Source organism: Hordeum vulgare, chromosome 2H, assembly GCF_904849725.1.
Source record: "Hordeum vulgare subsp. vulgare chromosome 2H, MorexV3_pseudomolecules_assembly, whole genome shotgun sequence".
Classification (NCBI taxonomy): domain Eukaryota; kingdom Viridiplantae; phylum Streptophyta; class Magnoliopsida; order Poales; family Poaceae; genus Hordeum; species Hordeum vulgare.
This window is the reverse complement of record NC_058519.1, coordinates 619,618,288-619,640,169: the sequence shown is the minus strand read 5'-3', so window position 1 is coordinate 619,640,169 and position 21,882 is coordinate 619,618,288. Positions and strand designations below refer to the sequence as shown.

At 46.5% G+C, this 21,882-nt stretch overlaps 1 protein-coding gene and 1 long non-coding RNA gene across 2 annotated transcripts; one reads left to right on the top strand and one right to left on the bottom strand.

Moving 5' to 3' along the window:
• Window positions 1-587: 587 nt before the first annotated feature.
• LOC123430882 lies at window positions 588-1,847 on the top strand. The gene is made up of 2 exons (XR_006622989.1): window positions 588-1,271; window positions 1,556-1,847. It is a non-coding gene; the product is annotated as an uncharacterized LOC123430882 (long non-coding RNA).
• Window positions 1,848-7,817: 5,970 nt separating this feature from the next.
• On the bottom strand, window positions 7,818-9,252 carry LOC123430881 (TD and POZ domain-containing protein 5-like). Its single transcript, XM_045114714.1, has 2 exons — window positions 8,521-9,252; window positions 7,818-8,413 (listed from the first exon to the last, which is right to left on the bottom strand). Exons 1-2 carry the CDS (start codon window positions 9,160-9,162, stop codon window positions 8,075-8,077), a joined length of 981 nt encoding a protein of 326 aa, XP_044970649.1. The 5' UTR covers window positions 9,163-9,252; the 3' UTR covers window positions 7,818-8,074.
• Window positions 9,253-21,882: the final 12,630 nt, after the last annotated feature.

Genomic DNA, 21,882 nt, shown 5'->3' with positions numbered 1-21,882 from the left:
GGATTCTTTTTTCTCCTCTTCTATGCTCTGGTGAGGAGTCTTGACGTAATAATTTATTCTACTCCTCTTCTCACTCAAAATTTTTTGCCTACTAAAAATCTGAAAATTTAAAAAGCAGGGGGTCGAAATAAGCCACCAACAACAATGGTTATCTTCTGGTGCTTCAAATCAATAAGTCTTATACCATAAAAATTCCTAGATATAACACCCAGTGTATGATACTGATGGTGGCAATTCAATGCATGGAAATGCTGAAAAGAACGCAATGCCAATAACTTCTTTTGCTAGCTACAATACTTTTGACAGCTAAGAGGTAAATTGTTGCTAAAAATAAATAAATGAAAATATGACTTCGGCTATGCTTTACCAGATATTTCAACAACTTCATATAAGAAAGTAAATAAAGTAAGAACCTGCTCTTGTTGAACGAAAGTGCATCATATATTATTTTTTGTCTATTTTGTTTAGCTGAGCTTGCCTACAAACCTGAAATCAGACACTTTGAATTGCAGGTCCAATAAAATATCTTCTACACTCCAACACCCTGTAAATTTTAAAACAACAGGAAAATGCTCTTAGGGCCGAAAATAAAGGATCATCATTACTAACTTTGGACAAAAAATGATGAAAATGCAGGTTAACACCATGTCACAACAAGGGCCCGTGTCATACATGCAGCTGCTCCTAGCTACTGAACAAGAGGCACTGTACTATATTTATGAAAAACTAGTGAATTTTTGAACACGAGGTACTGCTACACACAATAAAAAGTGCAGGAAAAAAAATAATAAAAAGCCAAAGAAAATAAACGAAATCCAACCCATCCCACCCCACGGATCACACCCAGCATCCATCTCGCGCTCCCCAGCGGCGCCGCCACCCACCGCTCACAAGGACCTCTCCGCCGGCCATGTCCTCTTCCACCCTCCCCTCCCCTCTTCAGCAGAGAAGACAATAGAAGAGAAAACAAGAGGGAGGGAAGGAGATCGACCGCGACCGAGCAGCTCAGGCGGTCGCCATGGCGCGCCCATATCCATCCTTCCCCTGGCGCGCGTCGTCGAGCTGCCCCTGGAGATTGGGAGTGAGGGGGCGGCCACCTTCTCTCTCTGCATGCCTCCCTTCCTCTGTTCCCAGCACGGCGCCGGATCCGCCTCCACAACCACGGCACCGGCAGCCATGGAAGGCCAGCGGCCTTGGTCCGGTTCGTGTGCTTCTTTTCTCCATGGAGGTCCGACACCACAGCATCCCTCTTCCCCTCTTCGTCATGACAGGTCCCTCTTCTCCTCCCGCTCTCCCTTCTGCTCGTTTCGATTCGACACACGCCCGCGTGCAGAAATTAGACAAATTATCCTAGCCATGTACGTACTGAAGTAGGAGTATGTGACAATCTGTGCTTTTCTTCTTTTGATTTGAAAAATGATAAATCAGTGAACGATGTGTGTGTTTGTGTGGCCATATAATAGTATAGCTGGTGATTAATCTTCTTGTAGCTCCTCTGTTTTCCAGTTTTTATGAATAGAAAAGGAATCCTGACGGGTGAGTGTTCATGTCGCAGGCGCTTCCTAAGTTCAGTTTCTTATTTGTGTTGCAACAAGACCACTTCGTATGTTCAGTTTCTTACTTGTGTTGCAACAAGACCAGTATGACCATAGCTAGCACATGACAACAAGCAAGACAGAGACTCCGCAATGCTCCTGGATTCAAACCGGGGGCGCGAATGATACATCTTTTCACTTTTCTTATTTTTATTTGGGTGCCTGTTTGAATACAGTTTTATTAAGCATTTCACAACGGAAAATGCTCAGTCTTTTGAGGCATTTTGTTGTTGAGGTACGCTGTTGATTCAACTGCCATCCTGATGATTAGCCTAAGAACGGAGATCTGAATCCATTTCTCCGTCGAAGCCCGCTTGGCTGCTGTGCTTGATGCGTATCTTTCTTTCTTTCTTGGCTGGGGTTCCCTCAGGAATAAATTACAAAGCCCCCAACATGCGTGCATCCATGCTTGCTTGCTCACCCACGCACAGCAGGCTAAATGGGCTCCGGGAATGGATCTGTAGAAGCAAAAGTTATGAAGGCTTTGGCATATTGGATGACATTAGATTCATGATATGCTTGTTTCAGGAGTACAGAGTAGTATCTTATTTTGGTTTCAGGCTGCCCACCTTCCATGATTTAGTGCCTGCGTTTTTCTGTAGAAATCATCATGGAAAGATTTGTTTGGATCTGAATTTTTTGTTTGGGCGTGAGCAAGATTAGCAGATACGAGAATCAAGGCAAAGATATCTAATTAGTATTTGTTAGTTACATAACATTTTGTGCTTGGCCATCCTGATGATTACGTATGCATAAAGAATTGAGATCTGAATTCTCTTCTCAGCTCCGTCGAAGCTCCAGTGAGTGTTTGGAGATACAAAAAGTATGAAGGCTTTGGCAAATGCACAGAATGCCCAATTCAGCAGTTCTGTAATAGTATTATTCTAGTTGAGAAAGTTATTTGGGTTCTGTGTTTGCTATCTGAAATGCACAACTTCTTTGAAATAGTACTTTTTTCTCGTTTTGCGTTGATGTTTACAGTTGAATATATTGGCTTTGTCCTTTGAGCTTTCTGGTCTAGCTGCCTGATGATTACGACTAAGAATGGACATCTGAATGCACTTCCCTGTTGAAGCTCGCTTGGCCACTTTGGTGGACTGGCAATTCCAAGGGTTTTTGGGTGATGTGGAGATGTGGTATGTCAGGGCGGCGCCGGTTGATTGCGCTGGGAACGACGGAGCGATGGATGTCAGGGCAGCGGCCTCGAGAGAACCTCTATGGCGTCCAGACTTCTATGGCAATGATGATGGTAGGAGCGAGGTCGGCGACGTGGCAATGGTTGCGTCAGTTGGCTTTTCTTCAGCATGTCCACGGTATTGCTTTGGATAGTTTGTTGCTGTGAAGTCGAAGCTGCGGCAGCGGTGCCTTGTGGTGTACAATGACTGGTTGTAGATGGCCCGTTCGGCGATCTCCTATGACGCCAGCTGTGTCTAGTTTTGTTCTTTTGAGTTCTCCGTTAGAGTCGGAGTTGCGCTGTTTGGTCGTTAGTCGACATGTCGTCGCTTAGGGTGGGCTTTGCCTGTGGGAGTGGACTCGGTTTCGAAAAAATTCCCCACTGGATTGAATTAGGTTGGCCGACGACAAATACCTCATGGTTCCAGTGAGTGTTTGGAGATACAAAAAGTATGAAGTTCAGCAGTTCTGTAATAGTACTCCCTCCGTTTTTTTAGTCTGTATATAAGATTTGGTCATAGTCAAGTGATAAAAAAATTGACTAAATATATATCAAAAGATATGAACATCTATAATACTAAACCTATACAACAACAACCAAGCCTTTCAGTCCCAAACAAGTTGGGGTAGGCTAGAGTTGAAACCCATAAGATCTCGAAGCCAAGTCATGGCTCTGGAACGTGGATAGCTAACTTCCACGCATCCCTGTCCATGGCTAAGTCTTTGTCGATATTTCAAACCTTCAGGTCTCTCTTAACGGACTCCTCCCATGTCAAGTTTGGTCTACCACGACCCCTCTTAACATTCTCAGCATGCTTTATCCGTCCGCTATGCACCGGCGCTTCCAGTGGCCTCCGTTAAATATGTCCAAACCATCTAAGACGATGCTGGACCAACTTTTCTTCAATTGGTGCTACCCCAAGTCTCTCTCGTATATCGTCATTCCGTACCCGACCCTTCCTTGTGTGGCCACATATCCATCTCAACATGCGCATCTCTGCTACACCTAACTGTTGGATATGTCGTCTCTTGGTTGGCCAACACTCCGCGCCATACAACATCACAGGTCGGATAGCGGTACTATAAAACCTGCCTTTTAGCTTTTGTGGCACTCTCTTGTCACAGAGTACGCCAGAAGCTTGGCGTCACTTCATCCACCCAGCCTTGATTCGGTGGCCCACGTCTTCATCGATATCGCCATCCTTCTGCAACATGGACCCCAAATATCGAAACGTGTCTCTCTCCGGTACCACCTGCCCACCAAGGCTAACCTCTTCATCCTCGTGCCTAGTAGCAGTAAAACTGCACCTCATGTATTCAGTTTTAGTTCTACTAAGCCTAAAACCTTTCGATTCTAGAGTCCGCCTCCATAACTCTAACTTTCTATTAACCCCCGTTCGACTATCATCAACTAGCACCACATCATCCGCAAAGAGCATACACCATGGGATATCTCCTTGTATATCCCTTGTGACCTCATCCATCACCAAATCAAAAAGATAAGGGCTCAAAGCTGACCCTTGATGTAGCCCTATTCTAATTGGAAAGTCATCGGTGTCGCCATCACTTGTTCGAACACTTGTCACAACATTATCATACATATCCTTGATGAGGGTAATGTACTTTATTGGGACTTTGTGTTTCTCCAAGGCCCACCACATGACATTTCGAGGTATCTTATCATAGACCTTCTCCAAATCAATGAACGCCATATGAAGGTCCTTCTTTTGGTCCCTGTATCTCTCCATCAGCTGTCGTACCAAGAAGATGGCTTCCATGGTAGACCTCCCAGGCATGAAACCAAATTGGTTTTTGGTCACGCTTGTCAACCTTCTTAAGCAGTGTTAAATGACTCTCTCCCATAGCTTCATAGTATGGCTCGTCAGCTTGATTCCGCGGTAATTAGTACAACTTTGAACATCCCCCTTGTTCTTAAAGATTGGTACTAAAATACTCCGCCTCCATTCTTCGGGCATCTTGTTTGACCGAAAAATGAGGTTGAAAAGCTTAGTTAGCCATACTATCGCTATGTCTCCAAGGCCTCTCCACACCTCGATGGGGATACCATCAGGACCCATTGCCTTGCCTACTTTCATCCTTTTTAACGCCTCCTTAACCTCACACTCCTGGATACGTCGCACAAAGCACATGCTGGTATCATCAAAGGAGTTGTCTAGCTCAATGGTAGAGCTGTCAACCTCTCCATTGTAAAGGTTGTCAAAGTACTCCCGCCATCTACGCTTGATCGCCTCATCCTTCACAAGAAGCTGATCATCTCCGTCCTTGATGCATTTGACTTCACCGACATCCCTCGTCTTCCTCTCCCTAATCTTGGCCATCTTATAGATGTCCCTTTCGCCTTCCTTAGTGTTTAAACGTTGGTAGAGGTCCTCATACGCCCGACCTCTCGCTTCACTCACCGCCCGCTTTGCAGCCTTCTTCGCCACCTTATACTTCTCCATGTTAGCTGCACTCCTGTCGAGATATAGGCATCTGAAACAGTCCTTCTTCTCCCTAATAACCTTCTGGACCTCATCGTTCCACCACCAGGTGTCCTTAGCTTCCCTTCTACTTCCCTTGGTCACCCCAAACTCCTCTACAGCGACCTTCCGCAAGAAGGTCGCCATACTCGTCCACATCAAGTTTGCATCGCCTCCTTCCTCCCAAGGGCCCTCCTTAATGACCCTCTCCCTGAAAGCCTGGGATGCCTCCCCCTTGAGCTTCCGCCACTTCGTTCTAGCGACTTTGGCGCGCTTATCCCGTTGGACACGAATCCTAAAGCGGAAGTCAGCAACCACAAGTTTATGTTGAGGGACAACACTCTCTCCAGGTATCGCTTTACAATCAATGCAAGCGCGTCTATCTTCTCTTCTAGAGAGGACAAAATCAATCTGGCTAGAGTGTAGACCACTACTGAACGTCACTAGATGGGATTCTCTCTTCCTAAAGAGGGTGTTAGCTACAACCATGTCGTAGGCTAGAGCGAAGCTCAGGACATCTTCTCCTTCTTGGTTCCTGATGCCATAGCCAAAGCCCCCATGCACCCTTTCAAAACCTGTGTTAGATGTACCCACATGGCCATTGAGTTCTCCTCCTATGAAGAGCTTCTCTCCAATAGGTACACTCCTAACCAAGTCCTCCAGGCCTTCCCAGAACTCCCTCTTGCTGCTCTCATTGTGGCCTACTTGTGGGGCATACGCGCTGATAACATTAAGGACTAAGTCCCCAACTACCAGCTTGACAAGGATCATCCGGTCCCCTTGCCTCTTAACGTCCACAATTCCATCCCTAAGGCTCTTGTTGACCAAGATGCCTACTCCATTCTTGTTTGAAGTTGTCCCCATGTACCACAACTTGAAGCCGATATCCTTCACCTCCTTCGCCTTTTGTCCCTTTCATTTGGTCTCTTGGACACATAGGACATCAACACGCCTCCTCACTCCGTATCAACTAGCTCCCGTAACTTACCCGCCAGGGACCCTACGTTCCAGCTACCTAAGTGTATCCTCCTATGCTACGCTTAGGTAGCTGAAACGTATATTAGTATCATGATGCATCTACTAATATTAATTTAATATTATAAATGTTGATATTTTATTCTATAAATTTAGTCAAAGTTTACGAAGTTTGACTTTGACAAAATCTTATATGCAGACTAAAAAGAAACGGAGGGAGTATTATTCTAGTTGAGAAAGTTATTTGGGTTCTGTGTTCGCTATCTGAAATGCACAACTTCTTTGAAATAGTACTTTTTTCTCGTTTTGCGTTGATGTTTACAGTTGAATATATTGGCTTTGTCCTTTGAGCTTTCTGGTCTAGCTGCCTGATGATTACGACTAAGAATGGACATCTGAATGCACGTCCCTGTTGAAGCTCGATTGGTCACTTTGGTGGACTGGCAATTCCAAGGGTTTTTGGGTGATGTGGAGATGTGGTATGTCGAGGCGCCGGGGCTCTGCCGGTTGATTGCGCTGGGAACGACGGCGCGATGGATGTCGGGGCAGCGGCCTCGAGAGAATCTCTATGGCGTCCAGACTTCTATGATAATGATGATGGTAGGAGCGAGGTTGGCGACGTGTCAATGATTGCGATAGTCGGCTTCTCTTCGATGTGTCCACGGTATTGCTTCGGATAGTTAGTTGCTGTGAAGTTGAAACTGCGGCAGCGGTGCCTTGTGGTGTACGATGACTGGTTGTAGGTGGCCCGTTTGTGGTGTACGATGACTGGTTGTAGGTGGCCCGTTCAAGGATCTCATGTGACGCCGGCTGTGTGAGTCGGAGTTGCGCTGTTTGGTCGAGTGTTTCAATCTGTGGAAGTGGGCTCGGCCCTTGTTTTGGTTTTTGCATGATTTTTTGTAACTAACTGAACAATTATCTTCTATTTATTTAATAGATGAGAAAATCTTTGCCTTCGCATCATGAAAAATACCCCACTGGATTGATATAGGTTGGCCGACGACAAATACCTCATGGGTCCTTTTTGGATATTAGTCTTGTCATTCTTCCTGTATTCTCTTTTGTAATAGCAAATACTTCCTCCGTTCCAAAATAAGTGTCGTTGGTCTTGTATAAAATTTGTACTAATTTAGTGTTAAGTTTGCGACACTTATTTTGGGACGTAAGGAGTATGTTCTACCGCCATACACTAGCACAATTTTGTCAGGCGAAAGATTAAATTTTGTGTCATCTGTTACTAAGCATGGCGTGCAAAGCAAGTATGTTCTGCGTTGATTCAGGCCAAGCACTTAGGTCCCTGCATTTCTGTACTCTCTTGAAATAAACTTTTACCCCATTTTATGTACTCCCTTCGTCTCTATTTACAAGTCCGGCACATGTATTTAGGTGGTCAATTTGTCCAACTTAATGGAATGCATATATAACAATAAATATATTATTAAAACTGTAGATGTTTTACTTTCTAATGATAAATTTTTATGTTAAACAATATATTTTATATAAATCAAATTGATGATGTAGATACACGTATATGGCTTCTAAAATGTGACGGATGAAGTATAAACAAAGCATACTATCAGTTCATACAAAAAAAATAGAAGGTGTGTCGGGAAGACAACACAAGCATGCCCAAGAATATAAAAATGAAAATAAAAAAAAATGACCATTGAATGGCCAGCGGCGTGCTTAAAACACAATAGTTATAAATCCTGAAACGAAAATCACACGATTCCCTCAAAAAAAAAAAGAAACTATAATCACACGACCCCTCCTGGATACCGAGTTGTGCACTTGTGCTACGAAACTAAGGAAATTGTTTCCAGTTACCGCAGAGGAGCAGAGGTGGCCCATTCATATGTCCGAGTTGAGCCAAGCCGATTCTTGGAACCGTTGCAGCGTATGCTCAAGCAGAGCGAGTCGGGAGCTCCAGCTGAGGCTGGAGCGGCAAGAGTCGAGCTCTCGGACATTCTCGAGCAAAGACGCTAGCTCCCGTTGGCTCTGCTCGGGCTCGGGTTTTTCGGCTAGGTAGATGGCAATGCCACACCAGGAGAAGAACAGCACGAGGGCGCCCACGTTACGGCAGGCCTGGCTGCCCCTCGCATGGCGGAACAACGAGGTCGCCTTCGTCCCCAACAGCGCCAGCCTCCCTTGGACGCGCGTCCCCAGCCGGGACATGATCCCTGCTCCCACCTGCATCCATCGCGAGCAGAGGAAACGATGAGATCGATACATCGACCTACCGGAATCAGACACGGTATATATACATGCATGGGATGGGAGAGATTGGTCGCGCGTACCTCTTCCCTGATGGCGCCGAGCACGCACCTGGAGGCCTCGAATCTGACGCAAGCATCCTTCAGCTTCTCGCGGTGGTGCTGCTCGGCCAATGCCAGCGTCGTCGGGACGGTCTGCGCGTCGATGCTCCTGCAAAGCCTCCACTCGCACATCGCCATCAGGCTGTGCATCCCGTACCGGTCGGCCGCGGCCAGCAGGCGCTGCAGCGGCTCGCTGCCGTCCACGTTATCCGGGAGCGCGCCCGTGGCCGCGTAGTGGAGGAGCGCCTCGAAGATGGCCGGCTCCATGCCGTCGATCTTGACGAGCTCCGCGGCGGTCTCCTTCGTCTCGCCGAGGAGCTCCGCCTCGAACGCCGGCGACCCAGCGGCCAGCACGCGCCTGTAGGCGCGGAACTGACGGCCGCCCACGACGAACGTCACGTCCGCGCCCTCCTCGTCCTCCAGCATGCTGACGAAGTCCGCCTTCAGACCCGGCGGCGCGCCATCGACGCTGCGCGCCAGGAACCGCCTCCTCGACAGCCCCAGCCACTTCCAGCGCAGGTACCGCTTCGCCGAGGAGAGATCGGCGTTCAGCCGTTTCCTCAGCGAGGAGAGATCGATGTTCTCCATGGCGGAAAGGCGGGACAGCAATGGGAAGTTCTCCATGGCGGAGATCGCGAGGCACGAGGGCAGAGGACGTTGGTGTTTCAGCTATAAATCTGCAACTATAAAAGAGATTTCCATGCATCTGCTGTTATATATCCTCCGGTTACTTTCTTGTTGTACAAGTAGATAAGATAGAATTCGTTCAAAATAAAAAAACATACATGCATACATACATCAGTTATGGTTCTCACGGGAGTACCTTATTGTACCTTTGACTTGTTTGAGTAAACTTGTAGCTCAAGTCGATCGGGAAAAATAGAAGTTAAAGGCAGATTCTTTTTTTTTTAGCTCGAAAGCTGCTCAAATCTGTTAAATGTGTGAGGTCTGTCTGTTAAACGATATGTTGTGAGAAACTGCACGACACCTAATACGGGTGTAGCTATCTCATATATATAAGAGGTATACGTACAGAGTACATGGGTATATATGAAAGATATACAAAATACATAGTCTAACACCCTTTCTCAATCTTAACTATGTTCTGAAGTACAAAGCAAGTTAAGATTGCACCTGCAACCCTAAAACTGAGATTGTGAAAGCGGCTTCGTGAAGATGTCAGCAAGTTGATCCTTTGAAGAGATGAACTTAATATGAACAAACTTATGTGCAATGCGTTCCCTTACAAAGTGATAAGTCAACTTTGATGTTCTTGGTACGAGCATGAAAAGCTGGATTAGATGAGAGATATGTCGCACAAATATTATCACATCAAAGAACGGATGGCTGTTGTTGAGAGATACCTAACTCTGTCAAGAGAGATTATACCCAAATGAGCTCAGTCGTGGCATTGACAACCGCCTTGTACTCTGCTTCAGTGCTACTCCGAGATACTGTGGCATGCTTGCACGCACTCCAAGCGATCAAGTGATCCCCATAAAAGACATCATAGCCCCCCGTTGATCGGTGGTCATCCGGGCATCCAGCCCAATCAGTATCAGAGAAGGTTGAGAGGGCAGACAAAGAGGTAGACCGAAGATGCAAGCCGTAGGAGACAGTATGAGAGAGATAACGCAAGATGCGCTTCACAACTAACCAGTATGAAGTCCGAGGAGCATGAAGATACTCGCACACACGGTTAACCGCATAGGAGATGTCAATCCGTGTAATGGTCAAGTACCGCAAAGCTCCAACAACGTTGCAATACTCACTAGCATCATCTGAAGGAAGTAAGTCACCATCCAAGGCTGATAACCGATCTGTCGCAAACATAGGGGTGGTGGCATGCTTGCAGCGCAACATACCTGCACGACATAGCAGATCCAGAGAGTACTTCTGCTGAGTGAGAGTCACGCCAGCAGAAGACCGTGAAACCCCCAAGCCAAGAAAGTAATGGAGAGCCCCCAGATCCTTGACGGCAAAGTGACCACTCAGAGCATAGAGAAGACGATCCGCGGCAGACACGGAAGAGCTAATAAGAACAATGTCAGCAACATAGACCATCAGGTACATAGTCACCTCAGGATGATGAAACAGGAAGAGAGATGTGTCAGCAGTGGACGGAGTAAACCCAAGCTGTCGAAGAATCGAGCCGAGTCGGGCATGCCATGCACGAGGAACCTGCTTGAGTCCATAAAGCGCCTTAACAAGACGACACAAATGATGTGGACGAGATGGATCAACAAAACCTGCAGGTTGCCGCGTATAAACTTCTTCCTCCAAGACCCCATGGAGAAAAGCATTCTGGACATCAAGCTCGCGCAGAGTGTGACAGCCCGAGACCGACGCCCAGAAGATTCTCCCTTCTTTTCCGCTTTCGTCGTGTGTTTAGTTTTATTTGTTGCATCGTCATGTAGTTGCATCATCGCATCATGCATGGCTTCATGTCATCGGTGTTTGTCGGTGTTGCTTGTTGCTCCATGATGTTAGGCGTTAGTGCTTCGTGAGTGGCGTTGTTTTGTTGGAGTGATGAGAGAGGGAGCGTGAGAGCCACCGCTAAACCCCGTTGCACCGCCGACCTAAACCTTCTCCCCTCCTAAGTTGTTTTGTGGTTTTGCTAAAGATTTCTAACTTTACCCCTCTTCCAAAATATTCGTCTTCTTTTTAGAAGTCCTTTTATTAAAGGTAGGGGCAACCCTTAAGTTTTATTTTAACTCTCCGTTTGTTTATTGTAAAACCCTCCCATTTTATTTTCTCTTTTAAAAGGCTTTTATTTATTTTTTGAATAAAGTGGTCTTAATCCTTTAAAAGGGGTTATTTCATTTTTCTTGTTAAAAGAGTTTTAATGTAATTCTTCAAAAGGGTGTTGATTTTTAATTCTTTTAAAAAAGGATTTGGTTTTTTTTAATTCTTTTAAGAAGGGTTTTTATTTTAAATCTTAAAAGGATTTCATTTTATTTGTTTAAGAAAAAGCCCAAACTATTTATAGTTGGGGTTTGTTTTAAAGGGGTAAAAGACACTATCTTTAGTTTGTTTTTATTTCGTTGGAAAAGACCTTTCTTATTAACAGGTTTCTGTTTTAAGGGGTTTTTTTTCAAAAGGAAAAAAAACCAAAGTGCATCAGGGGGAGGGAGCCCAGCCCAACCGGCCAGGCCCAAGCCTCCTCCCTGACCTAGTGCCGACACCCCCAGACCCCCATCTCCCCCGTGCCGCCGCCCAGCGCCCCGCGACCTGGCCTCCCCTGCTCGAGCGCCGCGCCGTCAGCCCCGTGCCAGCAGCCCCGAGCCTCCCGCCGGTCGCCGCCAAGCCCCTCCTGCCGCCTCCTCCTCCTCCCGAGCGCGCCGCCCACCTGCACGAGACCCGCCGCCTTCGCTCGCCGTCGCCCCCGAGTTCCGCGCCTCCAGCAGCCCCGCGCTCCGCCTCCGCGGCGACGCCCCGTCGTGCTCGCGAGCCGGTCGCCTCGCCCCTCTGCTCCTCTTCCCCGAGTTCGAGCCGCCGCCCTCGCCCTGCAGCGCCGTCGTCACCCGCGCCTCGACCCCGTCGCCGTCATGGCCGCGCCGTTAGCGAGCCGCCTCTCTGCTGCCGCCGGTGCCGTGCCCGCCGCCAGGGCCTCGTCCTCCTCGCGCCATCCTTGCCGGCATCTTCCTCCCGAGCGCGCCGCCGCCAGTCGTCTGCTGCGAGGAGAGCTCCTACCGTCGCCCCTGCGCCGCCCTGCCAGATCTGGCCCCGTCGGCTGAGGTGCTGCGCCTCCCCGAGCGCCGCCCCTCGCCTCGGCCTCGCCCTGTTGCCGCGTGTCGAGCCGCCCTTCCAAGCCCGGCCTCCTGCTTGCTGCTCGCCGGCGCCGCGATAGCTGTCGTTGGCTTGCTGTTACTGTCGCGTGAGGTAGTGTGCTGCCGCTGTTGCTCCGTGTTGCCGAGATGTTGCTGTTGCTGGGCGTGTCGCTAGCTGTTGCTGCCGTGTACGCTGCTGCCGTCACCGCTGCTGTTGCCGCGTCGCCTACGCCGCTGGCATGCCTTGCTTGTTTTGCTGTTGCTGTTCATGAAGCTGCTGTGCCGTTTTTGCTTGCTGCTAGGCCGATGTTGCGTTGCTAAGCTGCTACTCCGGCTGCCGGTAGTAGATATGCTGCCCTGCTAGCCTGCTTGCCGTTTTGCTACTGCTCGTAGGAGTTGGAGCTGTTGCGTTTACCTGCTACGAGCTGCTGCTATTGCTGTCGCCGATGCGCTGTTGTTGCGTGCCTGCTTGCTATGCTGTTGTGGCTCGCCGCCGCTGCTTGCGTATGGCTAGTTGTTGGCTGCTTTGCTGCTAGCCGAGGCTAGATAAAGCTAGCTTGCTTGTTGCCGACTTCTGCTGTAGTAAGCAAGGTAGTTGATAGTTGCTAGCTGCAGTTGATGCTTGCTAGCTAGCTTGCTGCCGATGCTAGTCGAAGCCTGCTGGTGCTAGATGTTGCCGCTTTTCGTTGTGCCGCCGATGCACGTTTGATGTTGCTGTTGCATCGCTTGCCGTCGCCGCGTGCACCAACCCCTTCTTCATGGAACCGACAAGACCGACTTCCACAACGCTCTCGATGACCCCCGGAGGCGAGTTCGACTTCCTCGACGTCGTCGAAGACCCGTGATCGACTACCGACGCCGAAGACCTGGGAACCACGACGCCGAGCGAACGACTACCGTCGACGAGACCGTGTACCACTACCTCAACTACCGGCGCGTGAACGACTACTTCCACGACGACCACGACGTCCGCTTCGACCGAACCCCTCTGATTCGCACGCGTCGAAGGTATACCGATGGGACATGTCGTGTACCGTGTGCTAGTGATGTACGGATGTATGTGTTGTACAAGTCGAATGCATGTATGCACCGTATTTATGCACCGTTTGTTTGCACCGTTTATTTGCCGTGCACGTCGTCTTCCTTTTCGTCGAGCCCTCGACACATGGGAACCCGAGATACGGGATCACCCCACCTTTATTTACCGTTCCCGCACGCGCTCCCTATCCGTTGTCACCGATATCTCGTTGAGTATCGGGATAGGAACGTTGCCGTGGCATCGTTTCCGATTTGCCGCCATGGTTCTCTCTCGCTCGCCATGGCGACACCATGCTTATTTCCCTCCTAGTCGTGATGTGTTGAACTCGCATGCATAATGCATCCATGGCATATTTATTTTGTGTTGCTTGTTCTTGTGTCGTAGCTCCGTTTAAAGTCCGACGTGCTGTCGACTAGGTTGTCATGTAGGTTCATCGCTCACCCCTTGCCATGTTAACAACATTTAATATTGCCGTGATAATTAACGGGAGTTAATTAAATATTTAAACGTGGAGTTTCGTCGATATGCAACCCGTTGCATATCGAGCTTCATTTAATGTGTAGTGTATGTGTGAGGTGTTTTGCCGTGCCATCCCGTGCATCGATGACCTGTTCATGCATCATATTAGGGTTGCATCATGTCTTGCTTTGTGGTGGTGAGTACTTGTGTTGATGTTTGTTCCGGTTTCCTCCGTCTCGAAGAGTTTCGCAAGCGTGTCGGAATGTGAGGACCGTTCGACTACGTCGGTTCGCTGACTTCACCGAGTTGATCTTCTTCCAAGCGGGATCTCAGGCAAGATGATCATTTCCCCAGATACCATTAATATCATTGCCATGCTAGTTTTATCGCTGCTATCGATTATGTCTCGTTGCCTACCACATGTTAAATATCAGCCTCTCAACAATGCCATGATCACCTTCAACCTGTTCGACCTAGCAAACCACTCAATGGCTATGTTACCGCTTGCTTAACCCTGTTGTTAGTGTTGCTAGTTGCAGGTGCCGTTGCTTCCATGTGAAAGCACGGGTTCCTTGTTATATCACCTTATCTGAATGCTATTTAATTTAATGCACCTATATACCTGGTAAAGGTGGAAGGCTCGGCCTTTCTAGCCTGGTATTTTGTTCCACCTTTGCCCCCTTTAGTTACCGGCTACCAGTGTTATGTTCCATAATTGAGCGCTCCTAACACGATCGGGGTTGTTATGGGGACCCCCTTGATAATTCGTTTTAGATTAAAGCTGGTCTGGCAGGGCCCAACTTTGGTACTACATTTGCCTAATAACTAATAAACTGCATAGGGAGTAATTAACCCGAGGAAATTTAATCAACCCCCGGGCCAGTGCTCCTCATGAGTGTTGGTCCAAACTAGAGCCGTTTGCGGGGCCAACCCGGGGCAACTCGGGAGATTTCTATCAGGCCACCGTACGCTATGCTTATCCGTCGTGTCCTGAGAACGAGGTATGCGACTCCTATCGGGATCGTCGACACGTCGGGCGGCCTTGCTGGATTAGTTTTACCTTTGACGAAATATCTTGTGCATCGGGATTCCGGTGATGCTTTGGGTAATCTCAGAGTTGAGGTTTTCCACTAGGGAATTCGACGAGGTCGCGAGCTTCGTGATTGAGGATTTTTATGCGGCTTGTGGTAATTTGTGATGGACTAGTTGGAGCACCCCTGCAGGGTTAAATCTTTTCGAAAAGCCGTGCCCGCGGTTATGTGGCAACGTGGATACTTTGTTTAACACTGGTTCTAGATAACTTGAAGTGAACTTAATTAAAATATGCCAACCGTGTGCGTAACCGTGACTATCTCTTTCGTGAGTTCCTTCTCCGATCGAGGACACGGTGGGGTTATGTCTGACGTAGGTAGGTGTTCAGGATCATTCAGTTGATCATCTGCAGTTCACGTCCGCTATGCGTAGATCTTCCCCCTCTTATTTCTTGTACTCGTAAGTTAGCCACCAAATATAAGCTTAGCCGTTGTTGCAACCTCACCACTTAACCATGCCTCACCTAACAAGCTTTGCTAGTCTTGATACCTTTGGAAATGAGATTGCTGAGTCCCCTGTGGCTCACAGACTACTACAACACCAGTTGCAGGTACAGGTAAAGGTTACGTGACGCGAGCGCGTTGATTGTTCATTTGGAGTTGCTTCTTCTTCTTCTTCTTCATCGATCTAGGATGGGTTCCAGGCCGGCAGCCTGGGATAGCAAGGATGGACGTCGTTCTTCTTTTGTCGTTTGTTTTCGTCCGTAGTCGGACCCTGCTCTTACCCTTGATGTTTATGTAATGTACTGTTGTGACTCTGATGTAGCTTGTGGCGAGTGTAAGCCAACTCTGTATATATATCTCTTCTTTTCAGTACATGTACTTGTAACGATATCCATTCTTGCGACACGACGAGATGCGCTTCTATCCCTGACGAGGCCTTCGTGCCAAATGGAGGATAGGGTCGCATCTTGGGCGTGACACAGAGACCACCCTTTGGCAATAGCCAAGGACAGAAGCAGACGGATAGTGGTAGGTTTAACAACTGGGCTGAAAGTATCCTCATAATCAAGACCATACCGTTGTTTAAACCCTTTGACCACCAACTGCGCCTTGAAGGCTCTATAGCACCATTGGCATGCCTTTTTACCTTGAAGACCCACTTGAAATCAATGATGTTGACATCACAAACAACAGGAACCAAGTGCCAAGTATCGTTCCTCTTTAGTGCCTGAAACTCCTGTTCCATGGCATTGCGCCAATGAGGAACCCGAAGGGCCGCCTGAAAGTGACGAGGCTCGGAAGTGAGGTCAGCATCAGTCTTTTGAAATTCAAACGTGGATAACAGATCAACGAGGGAAGATAAAAATGGCATAAGATCTAAAGGAAAAATATCATTTCATACCGTCATTGCTGCCCTCGAACACATACACGTAACTCATGTCTTCAGCGTTGCCATCATAGTGTTCTTCAACCTCATTTGACTTAATGGCGGAGTTGAGGTCGAGGTAATCCATTGCAAGTTTGTGGCGATGCGGAGAAATGGGCATGCAGAATGCATAGAGACAAGGAGAGAAGATTGCTAAGCTTCTCATAGGCTATCGCAGCGGTGTGAGAGAGAGAGAGTTTTCACTGTTTTGACCCACGAGACGAAAAAAATTCACAGAATGAACTCAATCTGAAAGCATTTCACAATCTGACCCTTTTAGAAACGCCACAGCCCGTGGCGTTGATACTACACGTAGAAACGCCAGTCTAACGTGGCGTTTCGGCTCCATGTTCAAACGCCAATCTACCTCGCGTTTCTGGACTATATGCCAACGCCATTGACGCTGGTGTTTCTGAGCCTGGTACACCGAGCGCGAGAGATGGCAGCAACTGCATATGCCCTGCTTTTTGGTGTGACAATGATGCATGCATGCACGCCAGTGTTATTAGTGTTTCACCCATAGACAGCAACGCCAGTGTTGTTGGCGTTTCACAGTGGGGTAGCAACGCCACATTAGACTGGCGTTGCAAAGAAGGATAAACGCCACGAGAGACTGGCGTGTCACAGTAGGGTAGCAACGCCATGGTAGACTGGCGTTGCGTAGCGGGACAGCAACGCCACGGCTTGTGGCGTTTCTAAAAGGGTCAGATTGTGAAATCTTTTCAAACCGGATTCATTTTGTGCTCATGTTTGAAAGAAAGGTTAAAACAATGAAAAAATCCTAAGAAAGATGGGCATGCAGAATGCAGAGAGACAAGAAGAGAAGAACGTGGGCCTAGAGCCAATGAGCTGCATGGGCATTTATAGCTGCTACCCCTCCCATCCATGCATGCGGGGCATTTGTGTTAATAAAAACATGTCGTGAGCCATGCATTGCTATTCGAGTTTGCTCTTAGGCTGCCCCCAATGCTTCACTTTGAATGGGTGCTAAGCATGACAACAAGGCAAAAAATCCTATGTGGCAATATAATTAAGAAGAGAGAGAGGAGTTTGGTGTTCTGAGGAGGAAACGGTGCTAGTTACGGGAACCTATGCAAAACATTAAAAATAAAGAAAACTAGCCTATGTATGCAAGACTTTAGTTGCTAAATAATTAAATGAGACAACCTTAACAACAACAAACTAAGCACCAATGCATTAGAGATTATGGCTGCTTAATATATTTAATGCTCTTTGCACCTCACTTAGCACCTTTGCATTGGAGGAAGCCTTATGCGGGCAGACAAAAAAGAATCGGAGGGAGTAATATATTATATAGATAGAGTATGATTTATTCATCTAAGTGGATAAATCTATAACTACTCCCTCCATCACAGTATATTGGGCGTATCTCCAAAACGATATTTTTTCACAATTAGAAGGAAATAAGGCGCATTGTATTAATTAGCCTATTAATTAGGGTGTTTTGAAAACCGTCTCCACCAATGCATGCGAGGAAGTCGCTCGTTTAGTGGACGGGGGAGTACTAATGCGTCAGTTTTGCGATTAATTAGGCGCTTTTGCAGCTCGCCAGCTCGGTTTTTCCTACCAATAGAAAAACATCTAGGTCCGAGAGCCCTGTGAGATACGCCCAATATACTGTGATGGAGGGAGTAGTACAAATGCCCGTGCGTTACAACAGGCGAAAACATTACATAACCTACTCTGGCAAAAACATTACATAACCTACTCTGGCAAAAACATTACATAACCTACTCTGTGTGCCATCACGTTCTATATCTCACATCCAATTTTGATAAACATTGGTAATAAGGTTACCCTCTAATTCTTGTTCGGAGCATCAAGTGTGGACATGAAGAAACCAGTCTAACTTCCTACATTTGTTGGAAGAGTAGTGGTTCATGAAATAGTACGTGAATCGGTTTTATGTTTTTTTTTCGGGAAAACATAATTTTTTTGAGAAACTATTCTTTAATTAGAATTGGAACATGTTTTGGTGCCGGATATTTTATGAGGACATGTTTTTTTTATAATTTTTTCATGATTTTGTGAACAAATTTAACATTTTTTTATTTGGAACAATTTTTGGGCTTAAAAAGAGTGAAAATATTTAAAATATGAATATATTTTTGAAACCAATATCAATTAGTAATGTTAATTATCTTTAAAAACACATGCTCGATACCAGTAATTAAACAATGATGCTTGGTGTATGGACCATGGAGTATAGAGTTTAGAAAGTTGTAGTGGCCGGTGTCCTTTGATGGCGCCTCCTTCAGCTTAGCGCTATCACAGGATGAACGTGGAGTGATGTATTTATTTTTAGTGGGACATACAGATGTTGGAATGTTCAATATTATCCAAAAGTTAAATAATTAATCCAAAAGACTTTTTACTTTTTAAAACGTTTGAATGCAAATGAATTATTATTATGTTGGATTTGTTTAGAGATAATTGTTTATTTGGTTTGGAAGAGTTTATTTTTTTTAATAGCATATATACACGTGGGTTACAAGATGAACGAAAATTGATGTGTCCTGTGAACCAAAACACACAATAGTGTAGCATGGCGGGGGCAGGAAGACGCATGCCGAGGTATAGAAGAAATGCATATCTTGCTTTAATGTCCATTATCGCACTGCATGTATGCGTGCCATATATAAATTTGTCAATTTTGTTTTAACCCTGAAAACTAAATTCTTGTTGGATGGTTTGAAGGACATTGGTATCTTAAAACCAACACTAATTAAAATCCAGCTTTGACGCTTTGATGTCTCACAAAGGTGAGATACTCCCTCCGTCACAGTTTATAAGGCATGCATGTGTACTTAGGTCGTCAATTTGACTTATATAAAATATATTGTTTAACATAAAATTTATATCATTAAAAAATAGAACATCTAAAGTTTCTAATGATATATTTTTTGTAATATATGTCTCTCATTAACTTGGTTAAATTGACGACCTAGATACACGTGCCGGACTTATAAACTGAAACGCAGGGAGTATTATTTAAATAAATGATGAAAGACGTTTGTGATGATTTCATCGATCTCAAGACCTGTCGGATGAGTTCTTCTAGGGTTTAGTGTATGTATGTGTTTGTGAGTTTGCGTTTGTACTGTGTTTTTCTTTTCAAAAGAAGACTATCTTAAACCTTTGCATGAAACAATTTAATATATTTGCAAATGCACATGAAGGAAAAAATCATCGCATGTTTTTAGTGGCTCATGCTCTTTCTCTATTAAACACATATAATTTGGAGAGACCAGAACTGCATGCACGCATCTCCTACCGTTCCCACATCAAAATAAAATATATGTGTTTTCTAGCAGAGAATCGTAGTGTGCCTATATCCAACGACTTGGAAAGACAACTAAGACTCCAGTATATCTCAATCGACTGAGATTTAGTGAATCTGTTTGAACTTAGTAGATAAATTTATTTTAAAAAGTAGCTAGTACAATGCCACGTGCATTTCTACATGCGAAAGGCTATGATTGACTTAAAATGCATATATTTCTAATGAGCTCTTTTAGGGTGATTGGCGAGTTACGAGTTGTAATTTCGTGTAACTCCCTCTCTGATTTTTTCTGACCGTCATATCTGGAAAATGAGTTAATTATTTTTTTTTGTTAAAAGGGTAGAATGGTAAACATGTTTGTAGCAGTTCCACACAAGAGATAGAATAGCCCGTCCCTCACGCAGACATAGCATGTCCACCTTGCGGCCTCGGCGACTCTTTCCAGTCGGCTTCGTCTCTGCGCTGGAGCAGATCGTTGGCTTCTTCCATGGGAACCTGCGGGTCTACGCGCGCATCAGGATCAACGGCTCCGAAGCTCGCGCGCCGCCTACCGAGGTTCTTCAAACCAGATCAGGAGAACCGTCATGTCAGCCGGGCTCACGCCGCCGATCCTGCCAGCCTGGCCTAAGGTTTGCGGACTTACCTGCATATGCATCATCGAAATGTATCAGAAGCAGATCAAATTTGTATCGCTGAAATCAGACTCAATTAACCATATGTCCTGAAATGGGCATATCAGAAGCAAGATTAGGATCAAAAAATCAGGTTCAATTAACCATATGTCCTGAAATGGGCATATCAGAAGCAATGGACACACCTGAGCTGCAGCTTCTTCATATCCTGTTGTTCCATTAATCTGACCAAAGAATAAGCCCTCAAACCTTTTTTGTCATAAGCGATCTTGAGCACTAATAAGCAGGCAAGTAATCATATTCAACAGCATAAACTGGCCTTAGCATCACACAGTTCTCTAGTCCTGGTAGTGTTCTCACAAGTGGTAGTTGCAATCTCTCAGGAAGACCAGTGGAAAAGCCATGTAATATCCTGTTGTTCCATTAATCTGACCAAAGAATAAGCCCTCAAACCTTTTTTGTCATAAGCGATCTTGAGCACTAATAAGCAGGCAAGTAATCATATTCAACAACATAAGTTGGCCTTAGCATCACACAGTTCTCCAGTCCTGGTAGTGTTCTCACAAGTGGTAATTGCAATCTCTCAGGAAGACCAGTGGAAAAGCCATGTATGAGGTGTATAAATGGTCTAAGTTGTAGATTTTGAGTAACACAATGATGCAGAAAATATCGTTTTTACACAAAAATTACATAGATAAGAACAAGTGATACCAAATCTCAGACTGAAAACAATTGGTGAAAAAGGGGAAATTTGCAGAATTGAGGGACAGAGAGGGACCTGTAGATATAGCTCACGGACATCTCTACCCTCCGGTTCAAGAAACACCTGATGAGATTCTTTATCTTTGAACCTTACAATCTGCAACAAACAAATATACAGTGATCAGCAAAAAAGTTAGTCTATATAGGGATAAGGCTCCCTAAGATATTTTGTAACAAGATCATCAATCAGAGTCCCAATGAACCTGCTTTCCCTTTCAAGAACAATTAGTGGCTTTCCATCAGAATGTCTAGCTGCATTGATTCCTGAAACTATACCCTGTAAAAAAAGTGAGCAAGATTAGGATCCAGAAATTCAGGCTCAATTAACCATATCTCCTGAAATGGGCATATCAGAAGCAATGAACACACCTGAGGTGCAGCTTCTTCATATCGCCTCTAAGCTCAGCATAATAGACAGCACCAAAACCACCTTGTCCAATTTTAAGAAGAAGTAGGTCTCGATGCAGTCGGCGCCGTCGCCCTTGGCTTCGGCCACCAGCTTGGGCCACATCTACGAGCACGTGCGGGGTGCACGGGCGTACCGCAGGGACGATATGGGGTAGTGGATGGAGAGCAGGCGGCGGCGGCCAGAGAGAGAACGTACTGAAGCCGGGCCGCCGCAGGAGGTAGCCGGGGAGGTTGCTGGACGGGAATGAGCCAGGTGAAGCCAGATCCGGCGGGGGGTACGACTGCAGTGAGGCTCCGCCATGTGGAATAAGAGGAGGCGGAAGAGGAGGATGCGGTCCCCGGCTTCGCGGAGAGGAGGCGGCGGTCGCTGCAGTCGCGGGAGGAGATGGGCCTGTCGCCATGGTGAATTTCTTCGGCTGGAGGTGGAACTGGGGTCGCCGGAGAAGACAGGGAATGGGAGAGGAGACAGCATCGCCGCAACCCTCTCCACCTCAGCGCGCCGTCGCCAGT

Coding starts and splice junctions, on each gene's coding strand:
- LOC123430881 (XM_045114714.1), bottom strand. CDS start 9,162: ATGGAGAACTTCCCATTGCTGTCCCGCCTTTCCGCCATGGAGAACATC. Junction 8,414..8,520: donor TCGGCGCCATCAGGGAAGAG/GTACGCGCGACC, acceptor CGATGGATGCAG/GTGGGAGCAGGGATCATGTC.